Source organism: Quercus suber, unplaced genomic scaffold, assembly GCF_002906115.3.
Source record: "Quercus suber isolate HL8 unplaced genomic scaffold, Cork oak 2.0 scaffold_72, whole genome shotgun sequence".
Classification (NCBI taxonomy): domain Eukaryota; kingdom Viridiplantae; phylum Streptophyta; class Magnoliopsida; order Fagales; family Fagaceae; genus Quercus; species Quercus suber.
The window spans coordinates 1,620,301-1,639,164 of record NW_027069537.1 but is presented as its reverse complement, the minus strand read 5'-3'; the positions used below and the strand labels follow the sequence as shown (position 1 = coordinate 1,639,164).

Sequence of the window (18,864 nt, the reverse complement as noted above, 5' to 3'; positions counted from 1 at the left end):
TAATTAACACATTAGCATTTTGTTAGGCCATGCGTGATATAAATTAACGTGTACACGGATGAAAGGACAAAAAAAAAAAATGTTTACAAAAATTTAAGGACAAAAAAACATATATTTTAAAGTTAGAGACAAAAACCAAACTCAGTAAAGTTCAGAAATGAAAACAATATTTCATTCTAAATTTTATAAAATGATTGAATTTTAACCTGTAATTTAATTATGCCCCATTTTTATTTATTTATTTTTTTGAGAAACAATCATGCCGCATTCCTAAACGCCTTAAAAAAGAAAGAGTTGAGGATGAAGATTGCATGAATTTGCATTTCACGCTCTTGAATATCTGGTGAGTCCCGGCATTGATGCTGTGGACTTTAACGTGTGGTGGAGATTCCTTGCAAACAGTGAGATGTTGAAAACGAGTGGCTGATGGCTTTTCTGAGCAACAGAGAGTCGGTCTGTTTGTTTATTACTTTATGCTTTTCTTTTCTGCAGTATTACCCATGATGCGGATCGCAACAAAAATAGTTTTGTGCTTCAGTGCTTTTGTACATTCCTAAAGTCGAATATGTGCACAGATTTACTCCAATCGAGGTGGATTGAAATAACATGTGCATTTTATCTATTACAATATTCTAAAGAACAAAATTTCAATACAAAAATTGTTTGTTTCTATTTCTTTTTCTTTTTTCTTTTTTAAATCAAGCAGGCTCATTCTCCAAAAAAAAAAAAAAAAAAAGGTCAAACAGGCTGTAATAGTCGTTTGTCTTCCAGTTGTGTTGTTTTAATTAAAGTTGGAATTGCTATAGTTCAGCTGAAAAATCTCCAATATTTTAATTTCTTTTACTGAAATGTCATTTGCTAAAATAAAATTGTTTCATCTTAATTTATCTTAATAAAAAGGATAACATTTTATGCTTATGTCATTTTGCCAAAAAAAAAAGTGTCATTTTGTCTTAATTTATCGAAATTTAAAGTTCCGCATGCATGCTTAAAAGAGTTATAAATTTTTTTAACAATAACAACAACAATTTATTATTTTTGTTTGTAAGAAAGAATAGATTGAGCATAATCCTTCATGGTCTTGATCCTTAGAAAACTTTATTGTTTGATCACTCTCAATTATGTTTTCTTACATTAAAATCTTTGTAATCCTACAATTGACACGTCTTGATAATTCTAATTGAGATATTTAAGTTTAAATAATTTATTCTTCAATTATCAAATTATAAATTAGGCTCATCTCAAAAAAAAAAAAAAAAAAAATCAAACAGGCTGTAACAGTCGTTTGTCTTGAGGTTGTGTTGTTTTAATTAAAAGAGATGCTACATTCATAATATTTTTACAACAAATCACAGGTGGTTAGTTGTTATTGGTTTAAATTTGAAACTAACACTAAGATTACTTTTTTGCTCTAACAATAACAACCAGTAACAACCTGCCACTTAGGATTTGTTGTAAAAATGTTGTAGACATATCATTTCTCTTTAATTTAAAGTTGGAATTGCTATAGTTCAGCTGAAAAATCTCCAATATTTTAATTTCTTTTACTGAAATTTCATTTTGCTAAAATAAAATTGTTTCATCTTAATTTATCTTAATAAAAAGGATAACATTTTATGCTTATGTCATTTTGCCAAAAATAAAAAAAAGGTGTCATTTTGTCTTAATTTATCGAAATTTAAAGTTCCGCATGCATGCTTAAAAGAATTATAAATTTTTTTAACAATAACAACAACAATTTATTTATTTTTTGTTTGTAAGAAAGAATAGATTGAGCATAATCCTTCATGGTCTTGATCCTGAGAAAACTTTCTTGTTTGATCACTCTCAATTATGTTTTCTTACATTAAAATCTTTGTAATCCTACAATTGACACGTCTTGATAATTATAATTGAGATATTTAAGGTTTAAATAATTTATTCTTCACTTATCAAATTATAAATTAGTCTAATTGAGTCCTACATGGTAGAAATGGGATGGCTTGGGATAATAGTGAGTACTCGGATACTTAAGTCAGTTCCATTCTTAGCAGTGGAGAGAGAGAGAGAGAGATAGAGAGAATTATGATGTAAAAGACACTAGATAAATATTATTTTAACTGATAATAAAAAGACTTATTTATAGCTATCGCTTTGGGTCTCCAAATCTATCGGGTTGGCTTGAGTGAGATCCACCACAATTTCAATTAAACGTCTTTATTGTTGGTATCTAAAGGGCATTAAAGATTTTTTTCATCAAAAATAGATTGAAGAAAAGATCTCTTAACTTTCTCACTGGATGATCTTAAATTATTAACTCAATACATACAAAAACAGTTTTACAACAGATAAACATGGTGGAACAAAAAACTAATGGATTATTCAAACTTTAAAAATACATTATGAGAAAAGTATATAAGGAAAGATTTTGTTGCATACTGCATAATGGGTTATGTGGCAGTAAAAAGAAAGCAACATGTGTCCAAGAGCCTACTTGATGATGTGTATTATATACAACCCTTGAACATATGTTGCTTTCTTTTTGCTACCACATAACCCATTATGCAGCAATTGTCGCATACCAAAACCTTTCTCTATATTCATGTGACTTACCCTTGTTGTCCGCAGGGGCGGCGCCACCTTAAGGCCAGGGTGGTCCCAGGACCACCCTGACTTGATTATATATAATAATAATAATAATAATAATAATAATAATAATTTAAAATTTTATATTTTTCTACATTAATTTCAAAAAAAATTTGGGAACACTCTCAGTTTTTTTATGCCAATAAAATTAAATTTTGCTCCATAATTTGTTCTATATTCAATGAATGAATGATTGCTTAGTTGTGTACATTGAAAAATATGTAGATTGTAGTATTGATAATGAGACTATCATGTACTGATTTCAAAATATAAAAACTCATAAAAGGCAATTATAAACTTTATATATTTGCATTTTTTTTTAATTGTTGTTGTCAATATATGAATTTCTCTTATTATTAGATAGTATAATTTATGTTTCTTAAGGAACACCCTGAGAAAACTTCTTAGAGCCGCCACTGGTTGTCCTTGTCCGTAATACTCCCCAATAACTTGGATCGAAAGGGTCAAGCTGTGCCTGTCAAGGACCCAATTAGATTTGTAAATTAAACGTATTGGGCAATAACCGAGCCAATAGAGACTTTTTTTTTCCTCAAAATAAAGTGGTAATAAATGTTTGATGTCCAGCGTGAGCATGAACATTGGATTGATGGTGAGGTTTGATATGTTGAGACATTCTCATTGAAGAAAATAGGTGATTGAATTGAGAAAATTCTTGGAGCCGCACCTGTTGTCCTTGTCCAAAATACTCCCCAATAACTTGGATCGAAAGGGTCAAGCTGTGCTTGTCAAAGACCAATTAGATTTGCAAATTAAAACGTATTGTGCAATAAGCGAGCCAATAGAGACTTTTTTTTTTCCCTCAAAATAAAGTGGTAATAAATCTTGGTGTCTAGCGTGAGCATGAAACATTGGATTGATGTTGAGGTTTGATTGTTGAGATGTTATCATTGAAGAAAGTAGGTGATTGAATTGAGAAACACATTAAAGTCATGGAGAATAAAGGAGAGCCATATAATTTTACAGTTTGTTGATCGATGCAGTCAGGAGCGTGATACTACTTGGTCTCGACACTAAATCAGGCGAGTATGTCAAAGTTCTAGCATGCCATCATTAAAAACATACACGAGATATTCAAGCCCTCATAGCTTGAGTGACTGTAAACAACCAATAAAAACAACTTAGAAAAAGAAAAACCACAAAAACATAAAATTCGATTACAAGATTATCACTCAAATTAATCTTACACATAGGTGCATCATCCAATTAAATCAATTCGATCTTTTATAGCATATGAACTTANCATCTCCCGAAGAATGTCTGAATTTTGCTCGGCGGGAGTGTTTGGCCTTCGATGGTCACTTCTTCTGTTGCTATCCCCCTCGTCTTCCTGATTTCCCTTCGAACGATTTTCCTCCTGCTGAAGCCGTAGCCTCATTTCTTGGTTTTGCCTAGTTAGTTCTTCAACTGTGGCTGCAAGAGCCTGAACTTGCTGTGCTAGGGCTGTAGAATCTTGATTGGACTCCATCCTAAAAAGAATAAGAATAAGGAACCACTATTTCGAGTTTGAACACGAAAATGTCGTTCCCCACAGACGGCGCCAAACTGATGGAGCGTGAACTCACCAATCAGTGTGGTTGAATGAAGCCAATCTGCAACCTCAGGAAAGGGTCACCGGTGTGGTGCCTGCCACCACGCCTCCAATGCCAAAGTTAGTGTGCAAGAAAATCTCAGAGAATAGATAATATAAAGAATAATAGCTTTCTTTCAGTATATGCCTGTATATCTCTTGTTCTTGGTAATGAGAGGGCTTTATATACATACCTTCATGGCTTATAGTCGTTGGAGTAGTTATGGAGATCTTAATGCTCCTCCTCGTAACGTCTGGTCTTGTGTAATGTGGCTTTAATGTGTTCCAACGGCTCATACAGTTGGCTTTGTAACCGTTCTGGACTTAATTGTGCTGTAATGAATGCATTGCGTTTTCCTCGTCAACGGTGTGGAGATATGCACGTCCAAGCGTTCCTTCGTCTGTCTCATATAACCTCGTCACTGGAAGACTTCCTGGTCATGATGTTATTGGTTTCGTCATTCCCATCAGAGACAAAATTAGAATTTCAATTGAGAGGTGCCAAAGTATGAGCTTTTTATTTGTTAAAAAAAAAAAAACGAAAATTCAAACTAACATCCATTTATTAACAAAATAAAAGATACAAAACAATTTTTTTTAATACCTTACCATGCATTTATTTATCAAAATAAAAGTTAAAATTCTTTTAAAATTGGAAATTATCTATGATTGTTTATGTACACAAATAACTAAAATTTTTAAATATTAAGTTAATTAAAAATTGTTGAGATTTGAGAGCAAAACCAAAAATGAGGAAAAAAGCATAACTGATTATTATCGATCTAATAGAGGTTTATATACAAAGCATGAAAGAAAAGAGAAACAGAGCATAACTAACTTATGCTAACAGAAAATTAACCAACTCCACTAACCAACTAACTTAAAGTCACGTGTACATGACATGCTCATTAACATTCAAGTAAACGACTTGTAGTTTTCTGTTTATTACAAAAACTGCGTGTAGCATAGTGATTATTGCAGGCTTTCATCTACAACACTTGCAGGTCTTCATCTTCAACAAAAATAATGACTCCAAATTCTCCAATCTGCCTACCGAAAATATTAATTTTTATAATTTCTCATTATAACATTAGCTAATTATGTTTACATGCATTGGTCATTGATGTTATTATCTAGTAGTTGCTAAGCTTGCCACTAAATCTAACCAAGACAGTGAATTTGATCAAAATAATGTCTCCCGTATGATATAAACATAGATTGTTGAGAGATTAGCATGGACTATGAGTAAAATTCACATACATGCATGATGCAAATCCGTAGGATATTAAGCTTGAGTTGGAAAAAAATATTCTCCATTTTCTTTTCATCTACTTTGCCACAGAAGATGTTGCATGAGGGTTTCACCAAAATAGGAGTTGATGACCTCAGTAGCTTATATGTTTATGTATAATTTTTAAAAACTTTTCTAAGTATAACCATAATTTAATTGACTTTCAGTGAAAATAAATTAGCAAAATTGCAAATAAGTTGGTACCAAACAGTCTTTTGTAGTGTAAGAAAGGAAAATATTAATTACCTAATTCATTTGCCACAAAGTTTAAGGGCGTTTCCAAATTATATGTTAAAGTCTAAAATATTCAATTCATTTTGAAAATTTTAAATTATCTTAATTAGTACTCTCAATGAATTAGTATGAACCAAACATAATAAAATTTCAAGTGAATTGCATTTAAATGTATTGGATACTAACATTAGTAAAATACCACACAACATTTTGGTGCCAAGAAAAAATTTCCAAAAAAAAATGATGATATTCTTATGATATTGTGTTTATTTGTTAAGATTTTTCAAGTTTATTTATTTATTTATTTAAATTTTCTAATACAAAACATCATATGTGATTTATATTGAGGGATATTTTGGTCTTTAAATAAGTTCTAAGAATACATTTCGTAAAGTTTTTATTATTTTATTTTATTTATTAAGAGGGACTTCTTAAGATTTTAAATTGCAATAATTTTAAAAATTATATTTTTAGGATTAAGATTAACAAAATTGAAAATTAAGATAAAATTATTAGGTTTTTTTGAGTAATTATTCCCATAACAAGTCCTGTACTATGAAGTATGAACTTCTCGGTTAGATATTTTTTTAAAAGAAAAAAAATAAAAAAAATTTTTTTTTTTGAGAAGGAAAATAGTAAATCCTCTTTGTTTACCTAATGATGTAGAATTTGATCATTCCTACCTACCCTTTGTTTAGTGCATGTCCCCATCAGATTCATCAATCATCGATGTCATAAAGTCTCCGCACTCCACATAGAGGCGAAAATTAGGTACAGCTTAACCGCTTTACTTTACTACTTTTTTTTTCTTTCTTTCTTTTTGCTTTACCGTACTGCTAAGTCAAGCCTCAACATATTATAAAAGTGTCATACTAGGCCCATGGGCCACACTACTAATAGTTTACAGTATAGTGATCGTGCAGTTTTATATTACGAAAAGTTATATAATGTTTTTGGTGTGTATATCATATCTCTTACAATTGCGTAATTCTATCTTATAAGATTCATGCTAAAATTAGTCTTATTTATTTATTTAAACGTTACAAGAAAAAAAGAAATAGAAGAAGAAGAAGACGGGCATGAATTCTAATATACTAGGAGAAAATATTTAATTTAATTATTATTATTTTTAAAATATGAAAATTTAATATTTAGAGTAATTATTAATATAAATTTATTATGATTGTATTTGTATATGAAACTACTTATTCTAATATTTAAAGAAAGTATGATCAGACAAGATTATAATAGAGGGTTAAAATTTAAAATAGAATTTCAAGTCAATTACCTTTTCCTTCTAAAAAAAAAAGTCAGCTTCCTTTTAAAAAAATTAAAATCAATTAAAAATATAAATTAGAATAATAAGAATTTAATACCAATTAATTTATATATATAATGACGTGTAAAATTGTGAGTTCTAAAAAATCTATGCGGCAATTTTTATGAGATCAACTAAAAAGCAAACGACTTTGGTTTTATATATATAATATAAATTTGTAGATTTCAATTAGTTCAATAAGTAATTTTTTATTGTTGACTAAGGGATATGAATTTGAGTCCTACTTTCACTAAAAATCAGTCAATTTTTTTGGCCTAAGGGTAAATATCATCATGAAGCGAATGTAGGTTTAAATATATCGTATCTATATATATATATATATATATAATCTAACATATTTAGATGTGTAACTTTTTTTTTTTGAGAAGAAATATGTGTGGCTTTTAATTTCACAATTATTTTTCTTAAATGAAAATTTGAGTAGAAGATGTCCAAAAATCAACCTCATCAATACAATGGTCCATTAAGGGCTCTAAATCATTTCGTGAACCAGGACTTTTCTGTATTAAGAGTTTGAGTTGAGAATTTATATATACTAATCCCCAACCCATTTATATGCATTCGATTACCATCTTCAGCATTTTGAGTTGAAGTGGAATGAGAGATCTGATTTTTTTTTTTGGAGAAAGGAGAGATCTGAAAAATTAAACGAACAGTTTGATTCATTCCATTATCTTTTCTGTCCTATTTCATTTGGATCAATTCTTGGCAACGCTTCTCACCATGTTTGGGAAAAAAGAAAAAAGAAAAAAGAGTATAGGAATGCAGGTGAGTCTTGCCCCTAAAAAATTCTATCTATTTTTATTTTATTTCAGTGGTGCTGGAAGCCGAAAGTCCAATACATAACAAATTGGTCTTAATGGGCCCAATTAGAAAAAGAATTCTGAAGTAAGCAAACCCTATATACTCTACCTCACTTTTTTCCTACTTTGCTATCAACTAGCCCAGTGACATCTTCAGCCCAAAACAAAAAACAAAAACTAGCCCAGTGACATTTTACTAATCCTCTCCCAAAAATTACAAATATATTTGTTCACGCAAAATAAAGGAAAAAAAAAAAAAAATAGTCCTAAGAGGCAAAAAGTTTTCTTATTTTGCCAATGGATCTTCGGCATACTGGGCACGTCTTGTTTTCTTCATTAAAAATCCTGCAAAACAAGATGTATTTTCCGTAAGAGATTTATATATTGAATCATACAATAAGTCAATAACATAATCCACTGTAATCCATACCTTTGAGCACAGGCATAACAGGTAGCACAGTGACCACAAGGCACAAAGAAACAATTACGTTGCTCATCATAGCATATTACACATACTTTTCCATCATACAAGTCCTCTGAGGAAGTACTAGTATTATTACTACTACCACTACTGCAACTATTACTAGAACTAAAATTCCCTGATTCCAAATCGTCTCCACAAGTTCCATATGTGATTGGCATTGTCTTTGCTGACAACAATGGATTTGTTTCAGTTCCTCCCTCTTCTCCTTCGATCCTCCGATCCTCCAAGTTTTCAAGATACCTCATAATCATAAATACAACAATCGCGAGCAATGCTGCAATATTGAAAGATCATGAATTATTTAACATCAGCTTTTAATTTCTGAATGCAATTTCATTACCTTAATTTTCTTTTCAATTAGGAAGAAATTCGTTACGGGTTGGAGGTAACTTACCTAAAACTGCAGCATAAATAAACAATCGAGCCACAAAAGCAATTGCGAAGCACCATTCATCTATATCATCCTGTCATTGTCAAGGCAAAATATAGGTTATCTTCTAATGACTAGTCGGCAAAGAAATTCAATATAAAAAAAGAAAAAAAGGAAAAAAAAAGAGGGATAGGGATAGTGCCATACTTCTTTGGACCCGGTTAAATTAAAGGATTGGGAGTTAGCCAAGTCCAGCTGTACTCGACTCAGTACGTGTATTGTGGAACACATGGTTTTGGCTGTCTTTTCTGTGTCTTGTTTTGCTCACAAATTCAAGTTATATCTGAAGAAAAAATGTAAAAATTAGCTATGATGCCGCAAGAATGAAACACTGAATAGTGATTAGAGCATTGATTAATACAAAAAAGTTTGTAATAAATGAATGCTCTGATCATTTATGCATTTCCACGAAAAATACAATCCAGCACAACCTATTTTAAGCATATCCGAGATAATATTCATCACTTTTTATTTTTGAAAGAGGTTTACCATATGATTGTCTTGCAAAGGTGAAAGCATACATTTCAAATGCTAACAACATGGTATCTACTATCTACTATCTATATCACTCGTCCAAAAAGACGCCCCTTGTTTTGTTAATGTAAATCCACATGCAGGGGGCTAAGCAGAGCTTCAAGCCTCAAATAATACTCTGGAGTGTTTAGAACAGCACCAATGTTGACCACTGTGTTTGCAAAGAATCTAGAACAACTGGTAAAGATCTACTTCAAAATGCTTTAAAAAACAAATAGCAGCTGGCACCTAAATGTGCATATATACAGTTTTCTAGTCTATGTAGCAGACAAATTAAGATCTACATTACAGCCCTTTTTTCCCATTTTCAACACTACCAGACTTAGCTAGACATTTGAATTGAGAAAAATATAGAGAGAGAGGACTCCTACATTACCTCAAAAAGACCTTGAATCTTCAAGGTCAGCTCTGGTTTCTTCTGAGAATCCAAGGAAAAAGCACCCATTTCACCAAGTGAACTTACAATGCTTGCATTATGGCTACACCTTTACAGGAAGACTTAAAATCAAGTGCAATAACCAAGAACGGGTGCTATGTTTAAAGATTGTGAAAATAAGGTGAATTTCAGTCTGGTCTATGAATGCTAGAAAAAATGAGAAATACAAGTGGCTAGTATGTATCTACAAAATTTGGTAGCAACTAACAACCTCGACAAGCCTCATGTTCTTGCAGCCGCATGATTGACTTGGACTTGGGCATGGGACGGTTGGTCTAAGCGATACAATTTTGGAAAGGAACATTATGTTATGGTATGCTTGCTGAGGGACAAAAAGAAAACTGAAGTGGGTATAGAATGGTAGTTGTCACTTGTTCTTTCGGACTCAACCAACCTTCCTTGTAAGTGTTTGGCGACTGGCGGCGAGTAACGACATTAACTATAATGGTTGGTTGGGCTTTTGGTACAAAGTGGAGCCCAACCCAAATTATTTTATATGATCCAACGTGAAGTTTAGAATCAAGAGAAGTCATTTTTTTTATTGGAGAGAGAGAGAAGACATCTTTAAGTGATCATTTTTAACCGCATTAAGATGCCAATTAACTCAACTGGTGAGTCTTTCTCAGCCAAAAACAAAAAAAAAAAATCCGGCTAAGTTTGGTTATAAAATTTATTGTAGAATAATGTTACAACTCCCATAAAAAAATTAACATGATTACATTTGAAAATCTAACCATTGAATATAATATTCTTTATATGCTTAACATTTATGTTAAATTTCGTGTCAATCAGATATTATTTACGATTCGATCCATAAACTTATTTTTTTATGCATAATTTTAGACTACAAAAATTTGAAATTTAAACATTTCATTGATGACATAGTTATTACTTTTTTTTTTTTTTTTTTTCTATCTTCAATATTTTACAAGTATGAATGATATAAGAAGAAAATGTAATCTAATGGTAGATTTATCATAATTCATTTTCAATAAAAATATATTGAATGGAATTGTAGCCTTAGATTACAATAAAGTTTGTTGAAAAAATTTGTTTTTTTTTTTTTTTTTTTTTTGGGCTTGAAATACAAATCTATAAAACTTTGAGAAAGAGATAAGTAAATGATTAATATTCTTATTGACTGCCTTCAATTATTATTGTAATTTTTTATAAGTACTAGTGTGAGTTGCATGTGCAAGGCACGTACTGCCCTTTAGTGAGAAAATTAATATAGATTTTTGTTGTTGAAAAAGTATGAAGTCATGTACTTAAATTTAAAATTTCTATTTGAATATCTATTTACTATGACAATTTCTTAGAACCTATTTACTAAATGTAATATCTATTTGAATATCTATTTACTACTCATCATAAAATTTAAATACTATGTCATCATCTTTCCATAATATTTAAATTTTTGTAATGAATGATGATATATGCTACAATTTTTTTTTTGAAAATCTTCATCAAATTAAATACTTGCAATTATCTACAATGAAGATTTTGTTATTCATACTTCATTCTTTATCATCTTATTTTATGAATCTAACTACGATGTTTATGTTGCTTATTTTTAATGAACACCCTTTTAACTAGGAAAAGAAATTAAAAAAAGAACAAAATAACAAAAAACATCTGTCATCAAAGTTTCTATTAGATAAAATTATAAGTCTAGAAGATTTAAACCTAATAAATTAGTGTTCTCTAGGTAACAAATAAAATACCATATATCATCATTCTAACTTTCCAAGCATGACTACCAATCTACCACATAAAATTCAAAATACACAAAAACTTTTTTGGGACATTAAATTTAGTAAGAGTATTTTAGACATTGCACAATGAAATATTTTAGGAATTATAAGGAGGAAATTAGTAAACTTTAGTTTAGGGGGAATGAAACTACACCAAACATAAAGGAGGAAAGTGCTACTTTGTCAATTTGTGCAGGTGTGTATGTGTGTAAAACAATGTGTTTTAAAAAAAAAAAAAAAAACTTGAAACAATGTGTTAAAAAAAAAAATCAACCTAAAAACACTATGTATAAAACAATGAATTTTAGTTCAACAAACTAACTAAACCAAAAAAGAAGTTTAGAAACAAAACAAAATGTCAAGATATTTTTATAATACCTTTATTTCTAGCTATGGTGGTTCCTAGTATGATATTTTATTATTTTATTTTAAAGTGATGTTACGTTACAATATTTTCATAATAAATCCTAGGTGGTAAATTGTTACTGGTTTTAAATTAGGCTAACCACTTTTAACTGTGCATTTAAAAAAATAAAAAATAAAAAGCCAATTGAAGAAAATTATGCCTAAAACAATGAATTTTGGCTTACCAAATTTTACTAAACAAAAAAAGAAACCTAGGAACACAACAAAATGTCACACAAAAAAGAAGTTTAGGAACACAACAAAATGTCACAACATTTTCGCAATATTTTTTATTTCTAGCTGTGGTAGGCCCCAGTTTGATATTTTATTATTTATTTTTTTACGTCCACAACATTTTCACAATAAATTTAGGTGAAAAATTATTACTGGTTTTAAAATTACGCATTAAAAAAAAACAAATAAAAAGACAATACAAGAAAATTGTGCGTAAAACCGTGAATTTTTGCTCACCCAATTTGACTATATACTAGAAAAGAAGTCTAAGAATACTTTCATTTTTAGGATAGAATATATATATATATATATATATATTTTTTTTTTTTTTACTTGAGAGAAATGCTACATCAATAACATTTTTAGAACGAATTCTAAATGACAAGTTATTATTGGTCTTAAACTGAGCTCACTACTAATATCACTTTTTTATTCATCAAAAATACTTTGCCACATAAAATTTGTTGTGAAATTATTGTGAAAATGTTGTAGACATAGCATTTCTTTTTGTTTTATTTTATTTTGATCTATAAGGAATTGAGATATTAGTGATTGTGAAAATATTGTGACAAGAAAAAGATGATATAATATTTTCATAATACATTTATTTTTAGTTGCAATTGGTCTCAGTCTCTTATTTTATTATTTTATCTTGGCTTTTAAAAAATTGACATTTCAATAATTGTAAAATATTGTAAAAATTTGTTGTGTTAGTGTAACTGTGTATACACATATAAATATTTAAAAGAAAAGGCAAAAGAGAACAAGCAAAACCGGCGTATTGTGAAAAAAAAAAAAAAAGAAGGCTGTGAACAGTGCAAATTGTCAATAATTGTGAAAACATTGTGAGAATTTATTAAGTTAGTGTAACTGTATATGCACATATAAATATTAAAAAAAAAAGACAAAAATAGCACAAACTAAACCGACTTACTGTGGAAAAAAAAAAAGGGCTAATGAACAGTGTGGGCTGAACAAACCAATTTGCGCATTGACGCTTTTTATATATAGATTCATAATACATTTATTTTCAGTTGTGATTGGTCTCAGTCTCTTATTTTATTATTTTATCTTGACCTTTAAAAAATTGACACATCAATAATTGTGAAAATATTGTAAGAATTTGTTGTGTCAGTGTAATTATGTATGTACATATAAATATTTAAAAGAAAAGACATGCAAAAGAAAACAAACAAAACTGGCGTACTGTGAAAAAAAAAAAAAAAAGGCTGATGAACAATGCAAATTGTCAATTATTGTGAAAATATTGTTATTAAGTCAGTGTAACTGTATATGCACATATAAATATTTAAAAGAAAAGACAAAAATAGCACAAACTAAATCGGCTTACTGTGAAAAAAAGAAAAGAAAAAAGAAGGCTAATGAACAGTGTAGGTTGAACAAACCAAATGCACAGTAGCGAATTATTGTTTGCGCATTGACGCTTTTTATATATACTAGTTAGGGTGGCACGTGCAGCCTGTACGTGCTACCTCTTGAGTGAGAAAATTAAGATAAAATTTCTATTTGAAGAAGTATGAAACTATGTACATAAAAAATGTATGTTATACAAAGTTAATCTCATTCGTATAAGAATTTTTATCACACACAAAGTTACGGTAGTTATTTAACATATGAATATCTATTTTACTATAATAGTTTCTTTGTACTTATTTGCTAAATATAATATCCACTCACTAAAAACTTCTAAGAATGTTTACAAATATTATCATTTTCCAACAATAAGCAGCTAATTTTGCTAAGACATGTTACAATATTTAAATTTTCGTAATGAATATTGTTATATGCTACAATTGAAACTCTTCATCAAATACCTTCAACCATACACAATGAAAATTTTGTCGTTCATGTGTTATCGAATTTTCCATTAGTTAAAATATGAGTTACAAATATTTAAATCTAAAAAATCAATGATCTATGTAATAAATAAAACACCTTATACCACCATTTTAAACTCAAAGTACGTGAATAAAATTTTTGGGATGTTAAAATTTAGCGGGGGTATTTTAGACGTTATATAATATAATATTTTAAAAATCATAAACTTTCGTTAAGGTTTAACTAAAAGAATAACAATATGACATATTTGCTATTTTCAAAAATATTAAGAGAAAAATTGCTTGATTTTTAAATTTAAGGAGGAACTGTGAACTATCCTAAACATAAAGGATGAAAAGTGTTTTTATCCTAAGTTTTTTATTTTTTGTGTGTAAAATATGTGTTTTTACTTAAAATGATGCATAAAGATAAAAATACAATAAAAAATAAAAAAAACTCAACCTAAGAAAACTGTATATGAAACAGTGCATTTTGGCTCAACAGAATGGTACAGCATTTTAAAAAAATATCTTATAATTTTGTTATATTTTGTTTCAGTTGTAATAAATTGATATTTTCATGAAGATGTCTTAAAAAATTGATACTTCAATAGTTGTGAATATATTATAACGACAAGAAGATGTCTTAATATTTTCACAAGAAAAATATTATGTCTACAACATTTTCATTACAAATTATAAATAGTTGGTTCTTATGAGTTGTTATTAGTGGATAAAAAAGTAATTTCATTAGTACGTTTAAATTAGAACCAATAATAATTTACTACTTATGATTTGTTATGAAAGTGTTGTGAAAAATGTTGTGGATGTAACACTTCTTTTTTCACAATACCTTTATTTTTAGTCGTGATTAGTTCCAGTATGATATTTTATTTTGATCTATAAGGAAGTAATATTTTAACAATTGTGAAAATATTATGATAGTTTATTGTGTTAACTAGCAGCTCTATATAAAATAAAAAAAGGAATTACTCAAAGGGAAAAAAAAAAAAGCAGCAAAATATTTCAAAATGTTGAACAAACCAAATCACTGTAGCTTTTTACAGTAGTTTTAGCGCATTCACGCTTTTTATATCATATACTATATAATAAAAATTGGGCTTAGAAGTCGTGGTTGCGCCAAGTGATCAACTTCGCTAAATTGCAGATTTTGTTTTTAAAATTTTTAGATTTTAAGAAAAAATATATACAATTTTTCTTCTCCTATAATGTTTAAGTTGATAAAAATCTTAATTTGATTACAATCCAAATTCTTCATCTAATCCATCTAATCCTTATTTTTTACAATATATTTGTTCTTATTAATTTCTTTGGATAAAATAACAATAAGTGTTTTAACAAAACGTGTAACCTACAATAAGTATTTTCTAAAATTTCAAAAAGAGATTAAATTTAGTTGGTTGGTCTATCTAAAATATTATCAGCACAATCTAAAATGAATAGGATAGAATTACCAAAAAAAAAGGACAGAATTTCAATAAATAAAAAATACATAAAATAAAGCAAATAAGATAGAATTTAAAAAAAGAAGAAGAAGATGGAATTGAATACTATTGCGTATCAACATACGTTCATTTTTATTAATTTTTTTAAATTCTTTTTTTGTTGTTGATAAATATGCATTTTATGTCATTTTTTCTTAATAATCAAGTAACAAAAGAAAGTAGTATTTGATTTACAACTACAACTACATTTGTGTCTATCTAAAATGTTATCAACAAAGCCTAAAATCAATAGGAGAGAATTACCTATATATAAAAAAGGATAGAATTACCTATATATAAAAAAGGATAGAATTTAAATAAAAAAAAGAGATAAAAAATACGTGAAAGAAAAAAGACAGAATTTAAAAAAAAAAAAAATATGTGAAACAAAAATACATTTTTAATTTTTTTTTACTACGTTTCTTCTTTTTTTGTGTGGATAAATTTGCATCTTATGTCATCTTTTTCCTAATAATAAAGTTAAAAAAAAAGTATATGAGTTTCACATAGATTCCTTCTTTTTGTTCATATCATTTTCTTCACAACGTAAAATTCTCTCTCTCTATATATACACGCAGTTTTTTGGTGTATTATTCTTTCTACTACGTATCTTACAATTATTTATTATATTCCTCCTTCTCCTCTCTACCCTACCTACAACCTTGCAATTATTTTTCTTTTTCTTTCATCAAATTAAATAGATTTTGTATATTTTGTTGCCTTTTTATTATATATTATATGATTTTTATCAACAAGTTTTATAGATAGGCTAAAATTCTATGTTTGATAGCACATTTTAGTATATTTTTTTAAACGTCAATATAGCAAGCAATATATTTGTATTTTTTTATTTTCTTATCACATGATTATTTGTTGTTGACATCAATATTTTATTGTACGTGGATTTAATTTGTTATGGTTTTTGTTTGGTGCTTTGTTCCATGTAATCTATCTTCTTTAATTAAAAACAAAATTTGCTGTTAAACATGAAATTGGATATGAGAGAAAAAGAAGGATCAAAAAATGTTCTTATATCCATTAGTCTAAATTCCTATATAAGTCTATCTTTACTTAACTCTGTTTTCATTTTTTTTAAAGTTCAGAACTTTGGATATTTTTTCATTAATGAATTGGGATTTTGGCTTAATTTTGTTTTCAACTGTTTCAATTATTGAATTCATTATTTTTTCATGTGTAATATTAATATCTATGTTTTTTTTATGAGAAAAAATAATAATATATGTGTTCTTAAAGGCTAAAGCACAATACAATTACAAACATTACTTTAAGTTAGGGTGTTATATTTATTATTAGTATGTTAAAATGTTACATTAAGTTAGGGTATTATATTTTTATTTATTATTAAGTTAGAATGTGTGATATAACTTATAACCATCTGAATAAAATCAATACTAAAACAAATGATTTAAATATTAAAATAAGAAATAAAAATTAAATTTCTTTTAGGTGTACAAGTAGAATTTATTTTTTAATCTTAAATTTTGAATTAATTCTTTTAGGATGATCCCCTCTTCATAAATAAATAGGAATTATTAAAAAAATTATTAAAATATTATTGATCATTGTAATTAGATATATTATTTATATAAGGACAAATATACAAAATTCAATTATTTTTTAGATTTTAAAAAAATAGATTTTTTGTTTTGTTTTTGTTTTTGTTTTTATCTTTTATACACACACATAAATAGAGAGAGAGAGAGAGAGAGAGAGAGAGAGAGAGAGAGAGAGAGAGATTTCATTGATAATTGTTATACTATTTTTAAAATGTTTCCATTTGGATCCAAGGGATCATACCAATCTGCAAAGCAGAGAAAACATCATCTGATTAAGCACAAAAAAAAAAAAAAAAAAAAAAAGAATAAAAATTCTCCCTAGTCTCTCCCAAAAATTTAAATCAAAGAAGTATCAAAGAATAAGTATTATGCCTGATAAACTGCATATAGAAACTAATACTATTAACAGTAGTGCAAAAGACCATCTGAGTGAAGGAATTAGTGCCATCTTCCTCTGAAGAAAATCTGGTATAGATTAGAGTTTGTTATGGTAGAATGTGACAAGCAAGGCCATGATTTAACTTTATGAAGAAGAAGAATTATTCTGTATTCTGGATAAATCAAAATTTTGTCTTATCCATCTTTACGCTTGGATCAAAGAAGAATCATTGGAAATATCAACTGAATATATATGAAAAGACAAAATCTATATGAATAGACAAAATCAGATGGTAGGTTCATGGAGACCAAGTTTAGGAGATTCTATGACCACTTATGCAATGCTAAGCAACAGAACAAATTTGGAAGGCTGCTTTTATTTTATGCAACTCCATTTAATAGTAGATGTAAAAGGACGGTTCACACTTTGTTCTCAAAATATGTGGCAAAAGAAAGATAATATAATATATATTAAGGTCAAAAGAAAACACAATATTGCAGCTACCATTATCTATATACCTGGCATTCCAAGGTATCTTTGTTTTAAACTTATCATCCATCTCCTCGTACTGTCTGTTGTTTCAAAAACTTTATGGCATGCAATTATACAAAAGGCAAGCAAATAAGTATCCATGTAAGTGATGGTATTACACAATGTTGTTGGACTGTCATTTACACAAAAGAGGCAGTCATGAACCCAACCCAAATTCAAGTATTATGATACCTTCACATGTAATTCTTTGGCTAACAAATTGTTCTAATTTTTTTTGGTTTTCTCAGCCAAAAAAAAAAAAAAAAAAAAAGAGTTGCTTTCAGACTATTTTGAATAATTTATTTATACCTTATTTCTATGTTTCCATGTCTCCTGTTCCACACCTTAGGCTGCTGAATGTAATAAAAATTCCAAGCTCATGACAAAATATAATCTATGATCATCATCAAGGCATCAAGGTATTAATCTATAACTTATATAAATGGATTAGCTGTTTACAACCTAGGATGATGGCCCATGGTTAGGGTTTTGGTGTGGGGTAGGTCCGAAGTTCAAATCCTTGGTGATGACAACGGGACATGGGTTTGGCTCAGAATTATTATTGGTGGGTTGAGGTTAGACTATGGTTCAACCCACTAGAGAAAACGTTTGGTGGATCCTCCACTTATGTTCTCTCCTTGTTAACCTTTCTAAACCTTTAGGCATTGGTTACTATAGAAATTATTACGGTCATGTCTTGGTGGAGTTTGTACATTGCTGTAACACAGCACAAACTTAAAAAGACGGCAATATTAGTTATCTCATGCATCGAATCGAATATGTACACATTATATGTACACGTTTTCTCTTTATAGTATGTACAGTTATATAGGATCTACATACTATGAGAAAGATTATACATATCTTCGATGCATTA

The 18,864-nt window shown here is 28.6% G+C and overlaps 1 protein-coding gene across 1 annotated transcript; it reads right to left on the bottom strand.

Annotated features, from left to right (window-relative positions):
* Positions 1-7,859: 7,859 nt before the first annotated feature.
* Positions 7,860-10,057, bottom strand: LOC136067429 (E3 ubiquitin-protein ligase APD2-like). The gene is made up of 5 exons (XM_065773281.1): positions 9,705-10,057; positions 8,942-9,077; positions 8,759-8,828; positions 8,311-8,638; positions 7,860-8,225 (listed from the first exon to the last, which is right to left on the bottom strand). Exons 2-5 carry the CDS (start codon positions 9,023-9,025, stop codon positions 8,147-8,149), a joined length of 561 nt encoding a protein of 186 aa, XP_065629353.1. The 5' UTR covers positions 9,026-9,077; positions 9,705-10,057; the 3' UTR covers positions 7,860-8,146.
* Between the last annotated feature and the right edge of the window lie 8,807 nt (positions 10,058-18,864).

Bases quoted from the DNA above. Each gene is read 5' to 3' on its own strand.
- LOC136067429 (XM_065773281.1), bottom strand. From the start codon at position 9,025: ATGTGTTCCACAATACACGTACTGAGTCGAGTACAGCTGGACTTGGCT. The intron at 8,639-8,758 runs GTAAGTTACCTC...TCAATATTGCAG, and splicing joins TATTTATGCTGCAGTTTTAG to CATTGCTCGCGATTGTTGTA. The intron at 8,226-8,310 runs GTATGGATTACA...CTTGTTTTGCAG, and splicing joins TGTTATGCCTGTGCTCAAAG to GATTTTTAATGAAGAAAACA.